We start from the raw sequence: 25,781 nt of genomic DNA on the forward strand, positions 1-25,781 counted from the left end.
TCTCTTACAGGCCTTGGCATAATCGCGCTCTAAATATTTCCTTAGTGGGTTGATGTGTTCTCGCTGACATGTTTGTGGGCCTACATGAGTGTGAATGCATCTTATGAGTGTGAGTATTTAGTGTGTGTCTGTCAGCGACTCATGCAGCCTGCGGAAGCTACATAGGCATTGTGAGGACTCGGCAGGGAGCTCTGTTCCCTTTGTGTTTGCCAGGAGCAGCTTTCCACCCACGGTGGGCAGGCAGGCAGGCAGGCAGGCTCGGTTGGCTGCTAGTTTGGCATTCATTGGATGACTTGGGTAGAAAGGAGGGAAGGCACACAGCCATTCATGGTCACATTATGCACATGGGGAACAGGAAAGCTGTGGTGGTTTAGAGATTTTCTCCAATGAATGCTTCTCTCTCTTTCTTTTACCCAAAGAATAAATGTGTTAATTGGGCTGTGGAACAAAAATAAAAACTGAGTTTCTCTCCCATGTGCTTAAGGTTGTGCTTATATTTAGCAGTTCACTGCTGCGTAAAATGTACTTTGCATAGTTTACATAACATAAAACACTTAACAGACTCAACATGTGGCTGGTGATATATTCACTCCTTCTTGTTTTTGCCTAAGATCTGGAGATTACAGGATTGAAACTGATGTCATGCAAAAATCAAGTAACCTCAGTGTAGTTGATTACAAGCTGCCTTCACACGCACTAAACAATCTGATGGTGATATTAATTGGCTTGTACATTCAGCTGACAGCTGGGGTCGCCAGGAGTCCGAGGTGCAGCCTGACCTGCTAAACCATGTGAGCCGCAAACTGCCCATATATGTACCAACAGTTTCCCCTATCAGCTACTGCATCCTACCCATTTTACCTTAAAACTCATAAATAACGCATACAATGGAAGAAAATCCCGCTCGCTGCACTTTCACTGTTCTCTTGAAGCAGCTGCATATCTTCTAACAAAACAGAATAACCAGCAACAAACCAAAACAAAAGATGTTCGCACAAGTTTAAAGATGATATTTGATTATAAAAGCAAATATATACATAGATAAGTATGTAAATAAATAAATATTTGATACCAAGAATAATACATACATATAGGAATACATTTGTTTACTTGCCTCAACTAAAAGAGTCTCTTTTGTGCATTTTATTCGGGATGTTTTACCTTTCTTTCGCTCTTTCTCTCTTTCACCAACACACACCTCCCACCTGCTCTCTCTCTCTCTCTCTCTCTCTCTCTCTCACTTCTCTCACACTTTTCACTCAGCTACCCAAGATGGCGGCAGCGTCATCCATCCAGCCGCCCATCGTACACTCTTCTCTAGCCGGGGAGAGCACACTTTCCCCGGAGATGGACAGCCCCGAGAGCCGGCAGCCGGAGGATGAGGAGGCGGCGGCGGCGGCGCAGCCCTCCGACTCGGGGATTAGCCTCCGCGACTTGCCGGACCTGGAGCCGGAGGAGATCGAGAGGAGGCTGGCCAAAACTCGCCAGGAACTGAGCAACAGGAGGAAAATCCTCATTAAGAACCTGCCGCCTGACACCACTAACCAGGTACACGTAACTGAAGCAAAAGTCGCGTGGTTCACTCAGTTTTCAGGTTTAACGCATATCGAGATTTAATGTGGTGCTCAATAGTTTAGTTTGTACTGACCAAAGCACTTTTCAATATGTACGTTATTGTTTGGTGATACTAGAGACCCGGTGTCTGATGCTCTAGTGACCATAGTGACCTTAATTTACCCCATAATATTTATTTATTTATCTAAAGCGCTTAGAGTTAAAACAATTAAGCTGGCGTGTCATTTGTTAAACACCATGTAACTTTGCATACTGTCTAATTGATGTGAGCAAATGGATCCCTAACTAATTTTAAATATTTAAAGGCTCAATTCATTGTTTGATCACATTTGTAACAGTTCACAAGCTGTAGGCTATATAGTTGCATACAGTTTGGCTTTTTTTAAACATTAAAATGATTAATCTGAATCAATGTATAAATGTCCCTGTGTACTCCAAAGCAAAATGACATGTCAGTAAATGATTGTGTTTCTAAATGAGTTCTTGAAAAAGGTGTCTGGGGCTTGCAAGTCTGTTGCTTTCCTTGCAAAAGGATTAGATACTGCAGTTGATGTTCCTTACCTCTGTCATCCAGTTTTCATCTATTACTGGATATTTTCAGTGCATGGAGCAGTGCATTGATATGCACATTATGTTTTTGCCCTTGTCAGGTAGCATCTGTTGTGATTCTGCCTTTTTTAATCCTTCTTGTAACTTTTTGCAGCATGAATTTTAATATATGTACAATAACAGTCGACTCATAAACTTAATGTGTTACAGAAAATGCAAATATTGTAAAGTCCTCACCCATTCCACTTGTGTTATACAAATATTCTATCGAACAATCTAAACAAGTTACTACTTCAGCTAACTCAGATTGTTATGTTTTCAAGACATGACTGCTAGAATCCATGATTTCTTACTTTGCGTGTTGTAAACAGGTTGCTATAATCAGATTCCTTCACTGGAGGCCAAAGCAGATCAGTTTATATTTATTGTACATGTGAAAACTTTGTATGCATTTTTCTTGTCAAAGACCACACAGTGACATCACTGTTTATAACTTGAAGACCTTTTTGGTTTCTCCTACTAACCTAAGTGTCATTCATCACTTGTGTCAGCATGCAAGCCTTCTTGAGGCAGCGTGTCAAAGGCACTGATGGTGTATTCCTTCAGTGTTGTAGCACCAAACATTCTTAGAAAGAGGCACGCTGCCAAGGAGAACCAGCACTCTGCCTGGTGTTTGAGTGTTGGAGTGTGTGTGAGTAAGGAGAAAGGGAGATAGAGGGAGTGTGAAAGAGTGCAACTGCATAGTGTGTGTGTGTGTGTGTGTGTGTGAAATGACAAACAGAGTGGCGAGAGAGAGGAAAAGTCACTTGGATCAAGTGAAGCAACAGAAGTGGAATTTCTGTGTGTGTGTGTATTTTCCACATTATTCATGTGTCAGAACGAGTGTGAGATGTTTAGTGAGCCTGAGCAGAGCAGTCGGAGAGCAGCGCTGCATGAAGCCTGCCCCGCTGAACGTGCCACATGAATTTATCCATATAAAGGAGTAGTTCAGACTTTTTGACATTTCTCGGTGTGTGTTACTGACTGGTAGTGATACTGTTGAATTGACATTAGCTCAGGCTATGAATCTTATGTGTGGAGATGTCTCAGCAATTTGGCAGCTTGTCAGAAATGTACAGTTAACAAAAACCTTTTAAACCACATCACAGCACTCCAGAATATTGTAACCATCAATAACAGAAAAAAGTATTGCTGTGCATAGTTAACATTTTCTTTTTTAATGGTGTGTTGTGGTTTAAAATGCTCCAATTGCTACGTTCATTTCTCTTTGAAAGGCTGCAGAGTTGCTGAGATATGTTCAACCGCAGGATCTGTAGCCTGAGCTAATGTCCATATATCAGCAATAGTTCTTAAATGATTAGTCTAATTGACAGGAAGATACAAAAACTGAATATATTGTCTAAGTTTTATCACACAAATGCAAAACATTTTCTCCTTCCAGCTTCTCAAATGTGAGGATTTGCTGCTTTTCTCTGTTTTATATAATTGCAAATTGAATATTGTTTTTCGACAGTTGGTTGGATCAAAAAGCCATTTGAAAATGTTGCCACTTATTTCTTGGTAGTGCATAGGGCTTAAAACCTATAGCTACTCTTGCTTGGTCCTGTACAGGAATCCAGTGATATTTATAGAGCTGGTGTTGACATTACAGTATCTTCCATAAGGTTATAGATTTATGGTGAAGAAAAGTCTTTCACTGTCTTTTATAGCCTGTCTGATGGACTAAACAACGCCCAGCCAACTCCATCTCCCTTTCCCCTCATACCCGCTGCCCCATTAGTGAACACTGTATCGCAGATTGGATATGTGTGTGTGAGTGTGTGGAGTCCATGGTGCACTGTGTCAGATATATGGCCCTGCTGACAGTCTTCATCTCAGAGAGAAGTGGGGGGGATGGGAACAACGGAGAGAAGAGTGCAATGAAGGAGAGGAAAGGAAGGAGGGATGAAAGAAAAATGTAAAGACGTAAGAGAATAGAAAGAGTGTGGGGGAGGCGTTTGGTAGAGAGAATAATAATGATTGTGAGACTATTATTCTCTTTGATGTTCATGCTGTCCCCCTCAGATGGGAGCCATTAATGAGTCTTATGCTATATAGCATTTTATCAAAACGATAGGTTTCTCTAAAAAGCTATTAATAGCACTTTACTAAATAAAAATCCACTATTGAATCTTCTTATTGAATTCAAATTCTTTTGAATCACTTATTAAATATCGTAGGGTTTAGGTTTCAGAATTTTCAAGTAACTAAAAAAATAATAATAATTTCTAGTTGGTATTTGCATTGTGCCCCCCAAAACCTAACACGGCAGCGGTGGATGGCCGCCCACCATTGAGTCTGGTTCTGTCCAAGGTTTCGGCCTCTTAAAGGAAGTTTTTCCTTGCTACCATCGCCAAATTCTTGCTCATGGTGGGATTTGTTGGGTCTCTGTAATTAATATTATAAAGAGTACGGTCTAGACCTGCTCTATAGGAAAAGTGCAATGAGATAACTTCTGTTATAAATTGGCGCTATATAAATAAATGAATAAATTGAATTGAACTAAAGTTATAAAAAACTAAAAACTCAGATTCAGTTAAGATCTGGGATGAGCTTTTGTTGGCTGAGAATGTAGAAATGCTGCAGTTTTGGGTGGCAGCCTAAATAATGTTCAAAACCTGTAGCTATAACCTGTAAATGAGATGAGCAGGAGAAAATATGAAACGTTGATATATGTATCTGACACATTAGAATTCTCTAGAGAAGAGTCGCCACTCCATTGGTCTTGGTGAACTACGCGCGGTCGTACAGTGATGTTTCTTTTCCCTTACAAATGATTTTTGGTCGAGTACAGACTCCGGCTTGAAGATGGCACACTAAACAAACAAGTTTTATTTCACCCGTTTCTTCTATAACATTGTAGGACCCGAGATGAACAGTGTAAAAAAAGTATTAAAATTTATGCAGAACCTGGTGCCTACATTACCCACGATGCTAGTTGACCATTGACAGTTAGGTTGCTATGCTATTGCTATGCTAGTAGCAGCTAATATAGACACAAGCCGATCAAGCAGAGATGAGGAGCAGGCTACAGAGGTCTGGTAAACTCACTTCTCTCTAACTCCACACCCCCAGATTTTTTTTCTAACTTGTCATCTTCAGCCCTAACCGCCTTTGCCCAACTCCCTCTGGAGCCACAAAAGACTTTACATAACTTTTTCACATATGTAGTAGTACTTCCCAAGACCATTAAGCTAAAAATAAGCTGCTACCTGAATGTTTTGTATGTTGCTCTTTGAGCAAAGAGAGAGATATAAGGTTTGAAGGAGTCAGAGCTTAGTGAATCTGGGTATTTTGCCAACTGGAAAATCGATTAAAACTGGAATGGACTATTGGAACTCATTCCTAGACATTTTCCCTCCCTGGTTTCCCACATGCAAACAACCAAGTTGGAAGTAGCTCTAGCCGAAGAATTTTGCCCCTACCTCTTCTGTGCACCCCAGACTCCACTTGGAATTTCAAAAAGAGTAAAAGTGATGTTTAATTAAATCCAAGCACGTAGTGTAAAAACATATTTGCAGATGCACTGGAGAGTAAAATAGGTGTGTGTGTGTGTGTGTGTGTGTGTGTGCATGGGGAGGAGGTTAGCTTCTAAGGGCTTCTGCTAAGTTCTTGAATTATTCAGAGTTTCTCTGGCACACACAAAAAAAAACTTGTGCAAGATGTGTATATGTTTCTTTTTGAACACCAGACATAGTGTGTGTGTGTGTGTGTGTGTGTGTGCGCGCACACAGTTGTGTTTGCATATGTACAGGTAAACACAAAAACATGTAAATGTCAATAAGCAGCGTGCGTCTGAGCTGTTCTCTTTCCACCCACTTCCTCCTCTTGCTTTACATGCTGTGATGTGTGTATGTGTATGTTTGTGTGTGTGTCAGTAGCAGATGTTCATGCAATCTGCCCCTCTTGACAGTGGGCAGCCTTCATCACCTTCATCACTTAGCTGCATGCACACACGTTGTTGTGATTTAGCTGTTTACTGTTGCATTAGTCACCTTGAAGTTTTGCAGATGTTTGTGCCGCAACTATCCGCAGGCATTCAAGATACAGCTGTTTGACTGACTACTGTTAGTACAACCAGGACAGACCAACAGGTTACTTTTTATATGGCATAATTTGGCAGTGGCTCAAAAATGTAGGTGACTTGATGTAAGTGAGAAGTTCAACTGGGCTTGAGATGCGCTGTGACCTCTACTACTGAGCCAGTTGAAATCCGTGGCGATGGTGGAGAGGAGGAGGGGGAGTGTTGTGATGTGTTACAGCTGGGTAATATGGTTAATATCAATATCACGATATTAATAAGGACTTGTTTTCAGTATCAATACATATATATCACGATATTAATAAGGACTTGTTTTCAGTATCAATACATATATATCACGGTACGGCAAATGTAAAAATCGTCCGTTACTGAACTGACTAATATTAACTGGATATATTTGACAGGAAGGTTACGATTGGTTAAATGGTTTCAGAGTAAACTGGAAATGTGCCGACTGAATAAAAGGCTCGGGAGTAACCTAGCAAGAGAGTGAAACGCATTGACTGGACAAGTACAGGAAGAATGTGGTGTAGTCTAATTGGACAAAAGGCTAAGGACAAATAATGAGTGTGTGTGAGGAGTGCTGAGCTGTATAGTGGCCTTCTTGGTTGAACCGCCACTATACGGCTGCATTCAAAAAAGCTTTCAATAAGAAAATATCTTTAGTCTCTGTCCTATTATTACTCCTCCTCTTGCCTTTTTCTCACAGTGCTGATTAAACTGTGTTTGGGCTTTGCAAGCTATGTGTGCCTGCTGTTCACAACTGCTGCCATTGTTGTGTGTGTGTGTGTGTGTGTGTGTGTTAGTGTGAGATAGAGCAGCTGGAGCAGTTCAGGATCCTGCTGGTCCCTGTTTACTAGAGTTCTGGATCCTTGACGTTCATACAGCAGAAGCACCACAGAGGACTGGAGTTTGATTCTTTTGATAATCAAGTGAGATGCAATGAGCTGGGGGAGGTCACTCTGTTATGTGTCTGACCTGCATGTTTTCACCTTCCTGTGGACGGCAGAAGAGAGGAGACACAATGCTTCACACTGATCAAAACCTCATGACTACACAGACGACGCACAATGACTTTGGACAATTGGACATTAATGTCAGAAGTACAGGTTCTGTCAAACTGGAAACACCTGATCTCATCCATCAGAGTCAACAGCATCAAATCCAGTCAGTGGCAGCTCTGTGGGGACAAACACCTCAATAATGAGGACAGACAAGAATGACAAGAGTAAACCATGGCAAGTTCTACTTTTGTTCCCCAAGAACAAAAAAGCATACAGTAAATCCAGCAAGTGATAACCAGAGTGTAAAAACTGCTCATAGCTCGGTCTGATGGATTTAAATTTCTCTTGCGAGATGCTGGTGGCAGAGTCAAGAGTAAACGGCACGCACATCCATCCATGTCCTCCCTTGTGTCAATGGTTTATTCTCATAAATCGCTTTCAGAAATTTCATTCTACTCACGGGGAACAATGTGATCTGTCATTCTGTCAGGATTCAAAATAGAAAAGGGACAAAAATGTCACTATTGTAAGCCTTTATGAAATACAAAAGATAACTTTTTTTTTTTACCCCAAATGCCTTTATTAATCAAGTCCATCTGTCAAATTGCCTGGCTTGTAGGACAGCTTCTACCAGAAATCGTCTACAGTATGTAGCAGTTTGTGAAATCCATATGAGTTTAAAGCTTGACATGTTGAGTCAAATAACCAGGAACATTTCTGTACTTTATGCAGGGGTGCCATTATTTATGCATTCAGTTAATCTAGCAGTTATTGTCATTGATGTGTTAATCGCTTTAGTGTATGTAAAATGACACAAGCCCATTGCAAGTTACCAGAGGCCAAAATTTCACAAGATGTTCTGCTTAGTCTGATAAGCAGCCAGTGTGTGTGTTTGTGTGTTTACTTGCAAATGTTTTAAATACATTTTAATTTTATTAATATTATTAATTAATATATTGACTATCAAAATGACTATTTAATCTGCTGAGTTATGAGATTGTTTTAGAACTAGCCATATATAAGAGAGTAATAATGTAATGTTACAGTTTTGACTCAAGGAGGTCAGTTATCTTTTGCACATATTTTGGTCAGATCTTATGCAAATACACTGCATAGTAGTTCTTTTCTTTTTCTACCACCTTACAGATATTCTAAATAAAGCTATTACAAAGGTAATATTTACATATTTCAAATCTGTGTTTATGCAATACCATTTTTCAAGCTGGAACACTTGACCAAATGCTTAGTTCATGAGTCCAGTAATGTGAAACTTCTTTTGATTGTTTAAAGTCAGTAATGAAACAAAAATGTGTGTAATGCAAGTTTAGAAGACATCCACATCCAGCCTGTTGATGTGCATTATGCTTTCACTGGCGCCTTGGTGTAGGAGTACAAATGACTACAAGAGGCCATTTAGCTTTTATGTCTGAGAGCTTCTCTGCCAGTCTCCACATATCTCTGCAGTTGCATAGTGTAGTTTTCTGACATTAATGCAAAGCCACACTGTGGACAAAATGCTATAACATGTCAAAAATAGACGATCATAGAAATAAAGATTTCAGCAGTGTTCAGCACCCACATACAATAATAATTTTAGGTTGTTTTAGCTTCTTCTTTTTTCTTAGTTTACCTGAAGACTAGGATTACCACATCTCAACACTGTTACACAAATGTAGACTGCAGCTATAACGAAGCTCACTGTCATTGTGTAAACACCTGCACACGTTTTAATTCATACTATGTGGCAAACTACACACAGTGGGTACTGCAAGCCAGCTCAAACAAAAATAACAAATATTCTTGAATTATGCTTTGACCCAATGGCCGCAGGACTTTGTTGATATGTGAGGAGTGACTGTCAGCTCAGTGGGGAAAATAACCTCCAATCTGAGCCCTGTGGCTTCAGGGCCAGAGCCAAGCGGAGACTGGTGACAGCAGAATCGCTCCTGTCTCAGGGCAAGCCACCTGCTTCTCTCAGCCCACTGGTTGTGTCTCTCTATGAAAGACATAAGTGAAATGAAGAAATGGACAAAGGAAAGCAATAGACAGGGTTTGACCAAACAGCTGCCGCTGCAGCTAAATGCTGAAGCGGAGCTGTTTCGTAACATACAGTTCTTCTAATGGCAGTATGCAGATCACAGTGAAAACTCCCAATTAAGTCTTAATAGGTAATTTCACTTCCTCTAATGGGTGTCTTGGTGGTGATTTTGAATAATATTGTTCTGTTGAGTTATTAAGGCAAGTCTATTTTGAGGCATGTTTTGAGTCAATCACATAATGGGGATGACTGTTTGTTGCTTTTGTCATCACAGCTCCACCCACACTTCCCCCATTTTCTCCTGAAATTAGGATTTTTTAAAAATCTAGTAGCTGATGAAGATGGTAGCGAATGGTATGCTGAGCGCTAGGCTTCAAAACATTTATTCAGCAACTCATTAATAATGGCATAGAAGCTGAGGCCAAGCTCTATTGGGAAAGTGTTTAACATTCACAGAACAATCAATCTGGTGTATTTTATTTCATAGCATGATAAATATTGTATAATTTGGTGTTTTGTGTACTTCATATATGGACACTGGTTCAGGCCCAAACTAATACCAGTACCAGTACTTCTGCTACCTGGAATGTGCTTAGTATAGCTACTGACTTGGGCTGCACAATTAATCGAAATTATCGAAAATAAAGTGCAATATCCAAATCGCAGAAGCTGCAGTTTTTGATAAAGGTAAAATGTATGATAAAGCAACATTATAATGAAGTACTGTAGTGCTGCAGAGATGCCCTGACCTACAAATCTTGTTCTCCAGATGTAAGAAAACATGTTTGTTTGGTACAGACCCCAACAAATGTCGCATCATCATGATTTTAATAGTTTTCTTCAGTGAAAATGACCATTGTGATGCAAAAATGATTATTCCCACTAATTGTGAATCATATCGCAATCGTAATATCTGTCAAAATGATTGCAATAGGATTTTTTTTACCATATTGTGCAGCCTTACTACGGACCAGATTATTTTTCTTATTCTTCTTAAATGAGTCAGTGCATGTTTAGGTACAGTACAGCCAGGATAAATAGGACCAAAACTTAGTATCCTTCCCCACTTACTGTACTTGTACATCTACCCAGGGTGGAAATAAAATAAACAGGTCAACATGTGGCCCAAGCCCATATGTAAATTTGCAGCTATTTGCATAACATTTCAACCATTTGCACACAACGATGCACTGTGGGGTGGTGAATGCTGTGCAAACATTTCAACAAGTCCTTAGCTGAGAGCCTGTGTTTGCTGTGTATTGGCACATTAAGAGTAGGCAGGCAGTGCATAGCGCACCTCTTGGACCATGTGACTGCTGAGGTTGATCATGGGTTTGAAGTTGTTTAGTTCAGCAATGAAGAGTAAAGAAAGGAGAAAGCAGGTGTATACAAATGAGAGAGAGGATAAAGAAGTTTGAGGGGAGACACAAGGACAGGAGGAGGATGTCAGGCAGAGAGAAAGATGGGGAGAAAGCCTGGATGAAGAGAAAGAGATAAAGAACAGAAGAGGAGAGGAATCAAAACAAACTTGTTAAACCAGGGAGTTCTATCAGTGCCAGTGCAGAGTGAGGGTGTTAAACTAGCATACAAGGTGTGAAAACTCTGAGAATGTGTTTTGTGAGAGAAAGAAGAGGGAAGGATGAAAGAAAAAGAGAGGTCTGCACTTGTGTGTATTTATGCTTGTCTGCTCTCAATATGTGAGTGTGCACGTTTTCTAAGAAGCTCTCCTGGCAGGCATTTGATAATCCAATGATCTCTGCTGTGCATGGTTTGAGCCACCTGTCACACACACACACACACACACACACACACACACACACACACACACACACACACACACACACACACACACACACACACACACACACACACACAAAGAAAGCTTGGCTCAGACCAAATATGGAAAACTGTGTTTTTTGGATCTATTAGGGATGCATTGTTGTAATTTCTGATGAATACGTAACAAATTGTTAAACTAGATGTTATAGCTAAATGTGCCTATTACAGATTTTTTTATCATTTGAAAGCAAAAGGCAACACACTGCCTGATTGATACCATTCATGCATTCAGTATCGACAACATTAGCTGTTTTCCATCAAAGTGTGTTTGACACCTTAAGGGAAACTTGACTAAATCTTTACTACAAGACCACCAAAATGACTGGTATGAACGCAGTGCTACAAATTACTGCTCTATAAATGTGAAAAATAATTATGGCGTTTTTGTAATGATAAAAATTTTAAACCGTACTGTAGTGTTGAGTGTGGGAGTAGCATTCAGCTTGCTGGCAGACCTGGGCTTCATCCTCTTTTCTCTCTGTAGCATATATTGCTCTATCAGTAGGTCAAGGGCACAGTTACTGCCGGTAAGGAGGCCATGCAGAGTGTGTTTGTCCCCTAATCCCCCTATCCCTCCATCCATCTCTCTCTCTCACAGACACACACACTCAAACAGAGATGAAATGATAGCCCACTGTTTCACTTTCCCCCAGTGGCCCTGTTTGTGTTTCTAAGCCATCTCATTTATGACTGCAGGACAAAAGGAGAATGTGCGTGTGTGCTTGTGTGTTTGTGGAATGAATGAATGAGCAGGTGTCAGAGTCTTGCTCTTTTTTGCCTGTTGTTTGGCCCTGACCTTACATTTGCGTTACCTTGTACACTTTCCACTGTATAGAATATGACTAGAGTGTACTCTAGAGTGCAACAAGTGAATTGGAATACCTGAACTGGCAAACAGTGCAAGCTGACAGATTGAGGGTTCGAAACAACACCTAGACCACCTGAAAGGCAATTTGCAGTCTGTTTTGCTCTTTATTTGCAGGAAATTGTTGTCAAACACAGGGATTAGATTTACCATGGCATTGAAATTACAGTAATCTGACACTTGTGACACTTAACTAATCTGCAGTGGGAAATTCTTTCACTGATTTCACCTCCTGGGACGTTTGAATTAGACGTACAAATGAGGTACAATCCATTAGATCAAGGAGAAGCCTTAAAGAGTGTCACAAGGCTGCAGGTGCCTACACGTGCATAGCATATGACTTTTTTTTGAGAGAGAGAGCAAATTAAGTGAGTAAGTATTTTGGAAGAGGTAAGTCTTCAAGCAGTTTCTAAAGACGGAGAAGGATTCTGCTGACCGAATCGAGATTGGTGAGCATGCAGGAGCAGAGTTTGGGTTGAGATTTCCTGCCTCGCAGTGACGATATGGCTACTCGTTGTTCATTTGCAGATCGTAGTGAACGAGAAGGCTTAAAAACTGAATGAGTAAGGCCAGGTAGGTGGGTGCCATGCTAGTGTCCACTGAATAGGCGAGCATTAGTGACCTGAACTTAATGCGGGCAGCAACAGGGAGCCAGTGGAGAGTAATGAGAAATGGAGTGATCTCTTTTTGGCTGGTTCTATCAGCCAATCAGCTTGTTTGATGCACCAGGCCACATGACGTGTTGTTGAGATTTGGGAGGTGTGCACGTTGGCTCCTCTGCAAGTCTCTACAACCTGTGGTTACCTGTAACACCCTTCTCTGCATAGAACTGCAAAGACATTTACGTGTATCTTTGCTGAACTATATTTCATGTCTAAATCTATGCAGTCAATATACTAGGTGATAAAAATATGCCTTGTATATCATAGAGAGACTGTAATTTGAATCAGCTCAAATAAAATTTGTGTGCTGTCAGCTTGTGGATAGCAGTTAGCAGTAGCTTAATAATAACATAGGTAGGTGAAGGCCTGCGTGGTGAGTGTTGTGTTTCAGCTTGAACTGCAGCCACTGGTCAGTGAATGAAAGTTGGCAGCAGCAGTATTTAGCGAGTATGGAGCTGAGCGCTCACTGTTACATTCTGTGGACACGCGTGAAGCTGATGATCAGCATGTTTTGGGTGGTGTTAGTGATTTCATGTTACTTCACGAACCTACACTATGCCCATGAGCTCCATTTAGTCTTACCAGGTGTCAGACCAGGCTGCTATCACATTCCTTATCAAGTCCATCCTCTCAGGGCAGTTTGCTTTACTACCACACCAAGTGTGCCTATGTGTGCACCCACACATACACGCACAGAAATTGGCCTCGGGCTTAAGGCTTGTGCTGGGGTACTGACTAGACTTGCTGGAAATGTCAGCTTCTTAAAGCATTGAAACACACAGAGGGAGCAGTATAGCACAGCATGGAACAGAGTGACATGCTTAGTTATATTGTAGAACAGCTTGACATAGAGCAGCATACTGTGGAAAGGTCTTGAATAGGAAACACTATAGCAGCTTGTCCTGCTGCTTCGGCCCACATACTGTCCGGGTTCTCCATCTAATCACTGTTGGTCATGAAGACTTGCACTGGGGCAAGACAGGTGTCTTTTTAAATGTATTATGATGTTAAAAGTCTGTCACAGTTTGTTAACTATATCCATCTTTGTAGTGGTAAGAGGCACCAACATGTAGCTCCATGTGACAAAAAAAAAAATCAGGGTCTTGTGATTTGCAGTTTGTGGGGTTAGTTTTAGAGTAATGAGTGTTTGCTCTATCATTAAATTTAAAGCTGTAGGCAGGTTTGTCACACTATCACTTTACTGAGCCCAGTGGCTTGTTTTGAAACAATTGTGTCTCGCTCAGCTATTACAGCAGTGTTAATTAGAAAGCTGTTGAAATAGTGCAGTGGGAATCTCAGTGAAACAAAGTGGAACATTGTAGAACAGCGTGATGGGATGTAGGGAAAGTAAAAGATCACTAAAACATGGAATGTAAAAAGGAAATAGGGTGAAACAAACTGGAATATCATAAAAGAGAGTGCAGCATGGAGTGCTCAGCTGGTAAATTATGTGGCTGAGAAAAGAGGCAGGGCTGTTTGGACTCTTAAAAATAGTCTTTAAATGTTTTGTAATGTGCCAGTGCTCTGAGAAACAAACTTTCAGCTCGATTTAAGTACAGAGCAGCACAGGTGTGACGAGTGCTAAAACGCCACCAGAGAGAGAATGACGCTGAGTGGCATGATTCAGCCTTGTCTGAATGTCACAAAGTACTCTGCAATGTCAGTGTCTATATTCTGTCCAGTACAGCAGGCTCTTTGTACAGCTTGTTTTTTGTTGTTTTTTGTCTGTTTTGTTGCTTCTCTTCTTCATTCATTATTTCTTGAATTTAGGAAATGAGGTTTTCCTTAAGTCTATTACGTTTATGTCAGAATTCTAGTTAATACAAGAGCACTGCTCCCCCCCCCCAAGAAATATGCATTGTGGCCAGAGAGCATGAGGACAAAAAAAAGAAAAATTTGATACAGTAGAGACACAGTGCATTAAGAGAATAGAAACATGTAAGCACTGAAACGGTGGGATAAGCAGATATAAAAGAAGAAGGGGAGCTTTGGTTGGCAATAACAATTTAAATCACTTTACTTAAATCCTCCACATTTGTACAGGCATGCTTTGATCAAAATTGTTTAATCCCATTTTATTCTTATTGTATTTGTTGTTAAATTGCCTGCAGCCCTGTATTATAATGGCAGAAGTGTGTGGTGGCATTATAATGTCTGGAAAAACCCTTAAAACTGTGTTAACTTTGGAAAAAAACAACAATCTTTCAAGTCATTTTTGACTGCAATTGAGTCCTTAAAATCTGCCAGTGTGGTAAGAGTATTTCAACCTGTTTTCAAAGTAAATCAACTTGTTTAAAGTATTTTCTAAAACAAAGTTTCATTTGTATTGATCCTAGTGCAGCAATTTTATTTTGTGAAAGAAATTGATTTCTATTGGAAATTGGTTTAAATATTCTTCCTGCACAGGCAGATTTTTCACATGTTTTAAGAGAATAAGGTAAGATAAAATAAGGATTTGTTTGCATTGTTTTGGTTTCAGGTGGTTTATTTTCATTCTCCCTTCAGACTAATTCTGCTTCCTCTCTTGTAGCAGGACAGTTGTATTAAGAAATAGATATTGTGCAAAAATAAAACAACTCTTTTCCTTTTCTTTCTATCTCCCTGTCTCTCCCTCAGTGATCACAGCTCGCTCTGCTCTGATTTTAAGGGTGAGCGAGCTGACCCTCTGTGTGGGCTGCCATGCAAGGGCTTCACTGATAAGGAACATGCCTGCTCACTGTGTACATGAGAGGGCTGGATGGTGGTTAGAGAGATAGAAAAAGAGGAAAATGTACATATTAGAAAACATCATCACCTCAGTTGTTGGTAGATTTTGTCTGTTGTAATAAATGGGATTGGAAATACTTTCTGTGGTGTATCTGTCCACGCAACCTCCCGGAAATGTCAAACCTGCTTTCACTCATGTAAAAGGTGACCATTGTATCACCATGAGATGGTGCATTACAATAATGCAAAGTTCATTTCTTTGTTTTCATCTTTGAGTGGAAGCATAAAACATGGCCTGCATTAGCTGACAGTGAATAAAAGCACAGGATTTGGGCAACTGACAATACAGAACAGCCGCATCCACCCAAATGCCAATCAGTACTTGAAAGAGTTTCCACTTTTTTTTTTCTTTTGTTCACATTCAGACCCATTTATAAAGCCTATGTATTTGCTTTAAACCAGCTCTTGAAGATGCACGCAGTTCATTTATTTACTGTATTTCAAAAGTTTTAATAAAATTGGTTAGGAACATAATGGGAGAAGTGGAAGACAAAGTAAGAAGTAAGGAGTAAGGAGTCAATGTCTCAACATCATACATACAGTACATGATCCTGGTGAATTCAGTGTGTCTGCACCTGAGGATAAAACAGTTTGAGAGTCCTGCCTGATGTGCATCATACCTTAGACTTGCCATTATATCGTCTATGGTGGCACCAAAGTGACCTTTTCACTGCCACATAGTTTAGAGCGTGGCTCGCAGATGCACGGTGCACTGTGGTTGTTGATTTTTTTGTTTTTGTTTGTTTGTCTCACTGTTCAGTCATTACACCTACGCTGTACTCCTGTTCGATCAGGAACTGCTGTGCTCTTGGACAGGTTTGATGGTGACTGGATCCACGCGGTCATTAATATCACAGGAGCATATCTTAAAAAAACACTTGTTGCCTGAAATCTGAACAGTTTGTGCTGTCATTTACTTGTGTGCAGTAGAGACTCTGTGAGGCTATGTAACAGTGAAGCCCATAAGGAAGGTACTAAGGCTAACAGAGCAGTTAGCAGTGTGCAGTGGAGTTCATAACACACTCAGACAGGGTGTGAGGATATCTTGCTGTACTATGTGCATCGCTCTCTTTTCTTTTCCTGTCTCCCTTCATCATATACTTTCTTCAGGAGAGTGGACTACACTCTACTTTAAAAAGTCCAGATTTATTACTTTGATATGCAGCTGTGTGTTGGTGTGTGTCCATGTGGATTTGAGTGCAGTGTGATGGGCTGCTGTTATTACCTGACAGGAGATAGAAAGCTTTTCATCCTAAAAATACACTTTTTAAAAAACATAATTACCCATTAGAGACAAGTTACTGCAATTGGTGAAGTCTCCTGTCAAAGAGTTTATCATGAAGGAAAATAATTTGCTCAAGTGTCAAAAAAAAAGGTTTCATCAGTGTGATGAGCAAAAATCAATTTTATGGAGTCCTTACTGCAGCGGCCCGGGTTCGATTCCAATCTGGGGCCCTTTGCTGCATGTCATCCCCTCTCTCTCCCCCCCTTCCTCTCTTTCTCTGCAGCTGACACTATCCAATAAAAAAGACAAAAATGCCCCCCCCAATAATAGAATATGAAAATCTATTTTATAAGATTTATCTAAATTCAAGTTGTCAAAATGACTATTTGAAAACTGAGTGTGTTATTGAAAGCAGTTGGTTAGTTAATAATAACTGTCTTGCTGTTAGAATAGTGCTGTCATGAGATGGCTCTCTGTGAATAGTTAAGTCTGTTACAGTCTGACAATTACTACAGAGTTATATTCGCTGACCATAATTAATTGCACATTCCTTTTTCCTTTAAAATTATGCATTTTGTCTGTTGCTAAAAATGGTTAACTGATCATCGGATTACTTGATTCACCACAAATTAACTGACAACTTTGACAACAATTCAGAATAATAACATAAAACTACCAAAAAGTGCTGGTGATGGATTCTGAAATCTGAATCTTTAATCTTTTGAATTCTGGTCACGCTAAATAGGCAATTTGAAGACATCACTTTGGTAACTTGTGATGGGCATTTGTCATTATTCTTGACATATTTGAGACTAAATAATTATTGGATTGATTTTGATGATCTCTTGGCTCAAGTCTTGTGTGTGTCTCTCTCTTTCTGTCTCTTTTATAGGAAGTCCATGAAATTCTGAAAGAATATGAACTGAAGTACTGCTTTGTGGACCGCAACAAAGGCACAGGTAAAACTCTCACTTAACCAGACATACAAACACACAAACAAACATACACGCTTATACTCCTATACTTGTGAGGACCCTCACTGACATAATGTATTCCCTAACCCTAAACTTAACCACCTCAACTAAATGCCTCACCCCAACCCTAACCATAAACTAAACCTAATTCTAAGCCTAAAACAAAGTAAACAGCCCTTTGAAGAATAGACCATCCAAAATATCGTCAGGCTAAACCTCCAATTGGTCCTCACAAAGATAGACATACAACAGCACATACAAACACACCCACATTCGGCTTTGCTGAAATGAACATGTAAATGTAAACTAATCACTAAACATATAGGCATGTTATATCTGTCATTGCAAATTTGTATTTATAGTTCTATGGAAAGTGGTGCAGTAGTGATATCTACAGTGTGGATGGAGTGAGGCAGGAGGCATGACTGAAACATTTTAATAGTTTTACATACAGTATTGTAGAAGTAGTGTTGGTGTCAGGCTGGTGGATGGACAGATACTTTTGAAAAAGATGATAAGGTCTGTTTCCTTGTTTTGTTTTGTTTTAAGCACAGTTATATGACTGGTCATATGCAGGTTTATGACTACACAAGGACTTGGGACTGTCAGTTACCTATAAAAATCCACATTTGTATCTGAATTAACTCAAATAAATGAAAATACAGCTTAAATTTCAATATTAAAGTTAAATTTAATTACACTCCGTTGCCAGTTTATTAGGTACTTCTAGCTACAGTAACACTAATGCAGTCTAATACAACAGACAACAACAGGTGTTTCTGCTATTTAGCCTACCCTCATTGATATAAATGAGGTGAACAAAATAATAGAAACACCTGTCAATTCAACAGCCCCAAAAACTACATCCTCCAAAATGACCACCTCTGTAAAACAGTTATAACAAAAACTGTACACAGTAACCTTCATGAAGGTATACTGTAATTTATTGCAGAGCTGTTGTATTAGACTGCATTAGGTGTACAGTACCTAATAAATTGGCAATGAAGTGTATTATAATAGCTGGCCAGTAGAAGGGATTGCAAAATAGATGGGCGATTTGAGCATTAGAGGACTAGCATGAGGAGTCAGTGATGGGTTCAGTTAAAATGGTTGTAGAACAAAAGTTTTTTAAAGCATTTGACTGGTAGCTTGGTGCTTGAGTTAAAATTGACTGAATTCAAATTGTAAAATCTGTTTTTTAAAGTTTTTGTGCAAATGATGGGTGAAGCACTTTTGAACACACTCAATCACAGACTCATACATAGTACATTGTCTTCACCACTACATACCTACATTACTCTTAACCATATTTTAATTATAGTTTTAATCCTTAGCCAAAATCCTATTGGTATATTAGCTATGTATAGAAGTGAGTAGAGTTGGGCGATATGACAGTATACGCCATGCAACGGTAGAAATGTGTCCACCAGTAGAGATTTGGCAATACTGCTTCCACCGCGGGAGCTGTCCCTTAGTGTCTCTGCTATATTTTCGGGGCAGGCTGTGTAACAAATTAGGGCTGGATTCTCGCGGGATCTCATGACTGCCTCGCAAGGTAACGTGATTTGGGCAGTAGGACTGTTTACCACGTTCTCACGTGATGTGAGAGCGACAGTTTCTGGCGGTAATGCACCTCTAAATTGGTTTTCCAACCTCCGCAGAAGAAGAGAGTGACAAGAAAACATGGAGGAGGAGAGTGAAATTGTAAATACAGAGCAGGAGGAGTTGTTTTTGTTAGTATGGAAGTTCCAAATAAAAGAAGAAAATAATCAAATGTGATGAAGTATGGTATGGTTAAACCATTTCTTAATTGAATTTACAAAACAATTACTATATTGTGATATATATATACCGTTACGTGAAATAAAATTACATATACCATGATAGAAGATTTTGGCTGTATCACCCACCCCTAAAAGTGAGTGTCTCCTTTTCCACACCTTCCTCACCTTCTGAGTACATTTGGTCCTCATAAGTCTGGAAATACAAGAGGACAGACACACACACACACACACACACACACACACACACACACACACACTCACACACACGCAGAGCAGACCCCCTGCCCCTAGAGTGTGACCCTTTCCAGGGAAATCTTACATAGTGCCTATATTTAGTCCATGCAGTCAGCCAAGAACCTGAAACATAATGCTTTTAGAAAGTAGAGGGGAGCTGTAAACAGCTGAGATATCAAAGCACCAGGGTGTCCAAAAGGTTAATGGGGTTTCAGAGCAAATGAGAGCCTGATGAAACACAGGCCGTCATTGGACCGGCAGCCACGGTACTCTACTAATTAGGCCACTGCGTTGGGTGTTGGGCTCTGATGTACTGAGGTGGGTGGAGTGGGATAAGAATCCAGCATCAAGAGGTTCTTTAAGAAAAACTTCAATTTTTCCTAACAAACCCATAGTGATGCTTGCAATGGCACCACATTCTTTCTGTTTATTTCCTCTTTTTGTCTCTCACTTAATGATCTCTATCTCTCTCTCAGACGCTGTTGTTCTTTTTCTAACACCTCCACCCGTCACTGTCGTGGTCTCTGTCAGTCTCTCCCTTTCACTTAACTATTTTTTCCGGGTAATATTGTCGTGAATTTTATTAAGGACTATGTTAAGATAGAACATTGCAGCAGAGGTGTGGCTGTGGGAGGCTTTGTCTGCTCCAAGGCAAGAGTGAGGACTTTCGCAGATTGTTAGCTTCACATTTGAGCTTGAAGCCGATCAGTGTTGAGGAACGTTCTGATAGTTTCTGTTTAATTCTATAGAGGGGGAGAAGGGCAATCGGGAAAGACTGAAAAACACAAAGAAGCAGCAATACAGACAGCATTGTCAGATCATATTCCAAAAGCTGTTCAACCTGTAGTGCCAGAAAATTAGGTAAATCTCCGCCTCTATAGCTCGCTAATTAGCATGTCATATCTCGTTTTTTTAGTCCGTACAAAAACCAAAGTTTAAAAACCTCCCGGCTGCAGGCTCTAGCGTCATATTTACCTTACAGACACAAGAGTGGTATCGAACTTCTCATCTAACTCTCAACTCAGGCAAAAAGCGAATAAGCGTCTTTCCCAATATGTACAAACTGCTCCTTGCAGCTGTATGTTAGTACCCAACTCTGTATGCAAACATTACCATCACACTATATATCAGTGGTGGCCAACTATGTGGCATGGAGAACCAACAGTCTGCAGGGTTTCACCAAAAGACTCCACCCTCTGATTAGCACTCCTTCAGGTACAGGGGAAGAACTTTTCAATGAACTCACCTGCTGAGATGATCGGTTTGGTACATTGCTGATTGTTTTTAACCCTGCTGTATAACACAAGGTCGCAGTGATCTAATGTGTCCACTTTGAAGACTATTTTCACATAGAAACGGCAAAGACACCTTTTCAGTATGTTGTAACTTATTTTACTTTAGCCCCTACTTGCAGAAAACATTTTATGCCCTTAGACATTAAGCTTTTTGGGATTTGTTTACTTTTCAATCCATGGGCTCTGCTGGAGCTGGGCAGTTGGCTGTCAGTTAAACCTAGTGACACTGCTCATTCATTCTTTCACCCTATTGAAATAAGTACAGATGGGGTTGTTTAAAGTGCTGTCTCAGCAGGCAGGGTGGACACTGTTCCCTGAGCTGGTATAAGTGTGTGTGTGTGTGTGTGTGTGCGCGCGCGTGTGCATGTGGGGTGGGAGATCCCCGACTGCTTCAGTTAGAGGTGTGGAAGATTGATTTCAAGCCTCTGTAGCTTTTCACTTTGTGTGTGTGTGTGTGTGTGCTGAAGGATTGAATATTTTGCCTTGATCCTGTAACCCCATGGCTTGTCGCCTCTTCACTTATCCCAAACACTTTCTTTTTCCAACCTCAACTTCTTTGTGTACATATGTTGGTTTGTGCTGATGTATACATCCTGTGTGTATGTTTTAATGTATGTCATAACAAATGTACATCTGTGTGTCTGTGTGTGAGTAGTGTTGTGGTCTTGTGTGTGATAGTGTGTTTTTGTGTGCGTGACACAGCGGTCAGCTTGAACTTGCAAGCCATTGGATCAGTTTTCATGGCAGCTGGATAACATCACCCCAACCAAGTGTTTACAGTCTGAGTCACTCTCTCCTTCCTTTCTCCCTCTGTCTCTTTGTCTGTTTCACCTTTTCTCCCTCTCCAGTCTCACAGCTTATAAAAAACCCCAAGATTTTATGTTACTATCTCTCTCTGCTCCCATGCAACAATTGAAAAACACATAGTTGTGTATATTTTCTATTGTTTTATTTAGGGAAAAGAGGCCAACATTGTATATGGAGATCCACAGTGTGTGTGTCTCTGAATTTTCACTATACAGACTCACAGCATATTGTTTTGACATTTTCCACTTGTGTGTGGGCGGTAATTTAAATCTTGTGAAACAGAAAAAATGTAATCAGGGCAAAAATAAAATGGAAAGTTGTAAGATCACATTATTGAAGATGTTCTGTGTCATGTTGTTGATTTCCAAATTGTGAATATGAGAGATTTGCTACGCTTCACTATTTTTGTTACTTTCATGTCTCAGAGGCTTCTTCTTGTATCTCTCCCTCTCTGCTTCATGAAAGTGGGATCCTTGAGATCATTGATGTTTATTTGAGCAGATGTTTTTTTTTTTGTTATTTGCAAGGTGCTCACTGCCCGGGTATTTCTGAGTTGCACTTAACAGAGATCAGAGTGTGTGCGGTACCGTGGCATCCTTTTCATTAAATTTAAATTCATGCACATGAGTTTCTGTTGGTGGCACTCCTTTTTTTGACTGTTAAGGGATGGCTGTTTTTGTTGCTAATGCTAACCATGTAACACTTTCTCTAATTATTCCAACAAAGTTACTATTGACGCTGCTGCATCTGTGAAGCAGAAAATGTCTCCGGGGAATCACATTTCTAAGCCCCTAGTGTCTAAATTGCTTTTGTGTAGTATCAGTTGTTGATAAAGAGTAGCCAAACAACACTTGAAAGTGTTAAGTATTGCTTTGTTAGCTCTTACACACAGATATACATGCTCACACACTCTTCTCTCTTTTTTTAATTTGATAGTTACAGTAGAGAGAGAGGGGATAACATGCAGGCCGGATTTGAACCCGGGCCGCTGTGGTAAGGACTGAGCCTTGATACATGTGCGCTCTACCAGGTGAGCTACTGGGGCACGCCCCTCTTCTCTCCTGGATAGAAAGACCACTGAGCCATTATGGGAATGAAACGCTCAGAGAGAGAGCTGAAGTTCTGCCCTCTATTCATGCCACAGTAGCCTGGGTTCCACTATCCATGGCCAAACAATGTATTTTCTCATTGAGGCTTTTCTCAACATATACTAAGATAAAAAAATATCTACTACTTGATACTTATTCATATTACCAGAGATAACATGATGATTATTATGTTAGCCTTTAACAATAACATATGCCACAAGTCATAATTGTTGAATACTAAGAAAATATTAATTGCTTTGTTTGTTAGTGTGCTAGTGTTTTAGTTGTTTTTCCTGTACAGAACACCTACAGTACGGTACATTGTGAAATGCAATGTCTTCCTTATCCTGTAACAAAATGTGCTCATTTATTCTTTGGTAAAAAGGCACATTTTATTGACCAGCTTAGAATAGGGACAGAAAACTGAAGTATCATGTTTTATAAAATAAGAAAGTTTTATTTACAAAGACTTACAATAACTAGGAAAATACAATACCAAGAACGCTAGTGTAACAGAAGATACTTGGCAGTGTAGCATAACTTTGGCTGTCAATATCAGCAGGTGGTGAGAAAGAGAAAGAGATTTTTTGACATTTGGGCAGGGTTCAAGCCAAAAAATGTTAGGCACAGTAGGACACTCGTGAAGAACAGGAGCTAACCGAGAAGAGAGGCGGTACTTTGGCTCACTGTATCAGTAGGTGGTGAGAGCGAGAGACAAGGATGGACAGAGGGAGCATAATCAGTCTCAGCTCATATTGTTGCTGAGCTCTCAGCAGAGAATTAACCAGGAATCAGCTTTAGCCCGGCTAGGTAATCTGTTCATCTATTTTACAGGACGTAGCTGGCTTTGATTTCATTTGTTCAGCTTAAACACGGGTGGTGATCAACAGGTCAGCGGGTTCGCTCACATTTCCCCCCAAGGTTGAATTATAAAAATGTTAAATTTTTTATGATGTGGAATTATTTGCCTACAAAGCATGCTGCATGGTTGATCTTTCATCAAATTCAAACTTTGTTCAACGGATTCTTTTGTTAATAGAGAAAATATAGAGCCCTGTTGCACATTTCATATCACAACACTACAGCAGAACACAGCTGTTATCGATCAAATTAGCTTAAAATGTGAAATTGGTTTTCTATTGGTTTTGGCTTTGTAATAAACGCGCAATGAAATATTAATCATACGAAGGGACTGTTAACTTTGTTTCAAGGATTTTCACACAAAGGTTTTGTCGTCTTCAGATAAATTAATCGTCTGTAATGTCTCAAGGTTTATGGGATTAATGCTTTATTAGAGAATGTATAGCCCAACATGGAAATATTGTTTGTTTTTTGGTAATTTATAGATAATTGAGTTTTACAATCGTAGTCTAGATTACACAGACATATTCAAAGTATTATTCATCAACATAAACTCATTTTGGTCACAGCACTTGCAAAAAATTATAAGCTAAAACTAGGAGCTAAAATAAAATAGCTGGTATTTAAGAATCCCATATGGGTCAGGCTCTGCTGTCGAGTAGGTATGCATCAAAAATGGCATAATTCCCCTGGGGAACAGAAAACAGCTACGTGATTTTATTGTGTGCAGAGATATTTTTATAATTGGTGTGAAATGCACACATATTCCCTGAGCTGAGTGTATCACGTATGCAGACACAAAAACACAGTCGAGCATGCACAGGACTTGGAAATGTTCTGAATGCCAAGACTGTCACTTGGGAGTGTGAGAGTCTGTGTTTGTTTTAAATTTTAAAGTATCTGTGTTTGTGGGAACTTGGGAATTCCTTTTAGCGACGTGTCCGTTATAAGATATAGAGGATTGGACTCCTGTTTTTTTTCACCTGTTTCATTGTTGGGGGTTTCAAGTGACCCAATTAAGAAACTCCAGTGTATATGATCATTAGACATATCAGATACAGGAATTACAACACTGACCTGTAACAGACACATAGTTAATGGAAAATAATGTTGTTCTTTTTAGCTTTAATTTTCATGGTTTTGGCCATCATTCCTGTCGGTTAAGAAAACATTTTACTTACAGTAATTTCAGAGATATGATCCGTCATATCCTTGTTGGTTAGTTTCAATTTGTGACTGCTGTTCCACTTTGTCTATTTATGTTATCATGATTCCTCTGGCCATATGAAATGATTCATACAGAAATGCTGTATAGGCCAACCAATACTGGATTTTTAATCAAATACCTTCATACCTAATTTGTATACTTGAGAGTTTCAAAAAAATACCAATATTAATTTGTTATATTAATTAATATATAACAATATACCAGCCGAAATGATTCTCAAGTCATCCAGGTCATAGTATATCTTAGCACTTAGCCTTTAATATCAGCTGATGTGACCAAGATATGTACAGAGCAGGGCAAATAAACATGTCAGTGCTTTCTTGTGGGCAAACTATGTGATATGGCGGCACTGTTTCTAAACTACCTCAAACGTATGTTTGGAATTTCTGCACAGCAATTTCTTGTTACTGTTTCTTGGCCAACAAAACGCCAACAGTATATCTGCAGTAGGCCAATATCAGCCAATATATCAGCCACATTGACCTCGCCCTCCCTGCCTGCCTCAAGCATCATGACCCTAGTTTGTAATGCAGGCTTTGTTCTAAATTTGTTGTCTCTAAGCCTAACCCGAGATAACCCCATTGGCATCACTATGAGGTCATCAGGGTTATTTTCTGAGACTTCATGAAACTCCCTCCAGAGCCACAGAAGATGTTAAACAAGTGCTTTAAGTATTAGAATCAGCTTTACTGGCCAAGTATGTGTACACATACAAGGAATTTGACTCCGCTTTTTGACGAGTAAATTGCTCTTAATGTGTAAAATTGTCGGGGTGCCCCTTTTTAAGGCAAACAGTGATGACGAGGAGGAGCTCTGTTGTCTCTTGAATAGTTCACAAGGACCAGCCCTCCTCTATAGCTTAGTAATGCTGCTAATTAACACGTCATCTCACCGTTGTATCAGTGT

At 39.8% G+C, this 25,781-nt stretch overlaps 1 protein-coding gene across 1 annotated transcript in view; it reads left to right on the forward strand.

Annotated features, from left to right (window-relative positions):
• The first annotated feature begins 1,028 nt into the window (after positions 1 to 1,028).
• raver2 (ribonucleoprotein, PTB-binding 2) overlaps positions 1,029 to 25,781 on the forward strand; it is an 87,512-nt gene continuing 62,759 nt past the window's right edge. The window contains exons 1-3 of the mRNA XM_044199982.1: positions 1,029 to 1,045; positions 1,264 to 1,548; positions 17,497 to 17,563. Of these exons, the coding sequence (XP_044055917.1) occupies positions 1,273 to 1,548; positions 17,497 to 17,563 (343 nt within the window). The 5' untranslated portion in view covers positions 1,029 to 1,045; positions 1,264 to 1,272. The remainder of the gene's footprint in view (positions 1,046 to 1,263; positions 1,549 to 17,496; positions 17,564 to 25,781) is intronic.

This window comes from Siniperca chuatsi, linkage group LG6, assembly GCF_020085105.1.
Source record: "Siniperca chuatsi isolate FFG_IHB_CAS linkage group LG6, ASM2008510v1, whole genome shotgun sequence".
NCBI classification, from domain to species: domain Eukaryota; kingdom Metazoa; phylum Chordata; class Actinopteri; order Centrarchiformes; family Sinipercidae; genus Siniperca; species Siniperca chuatsi.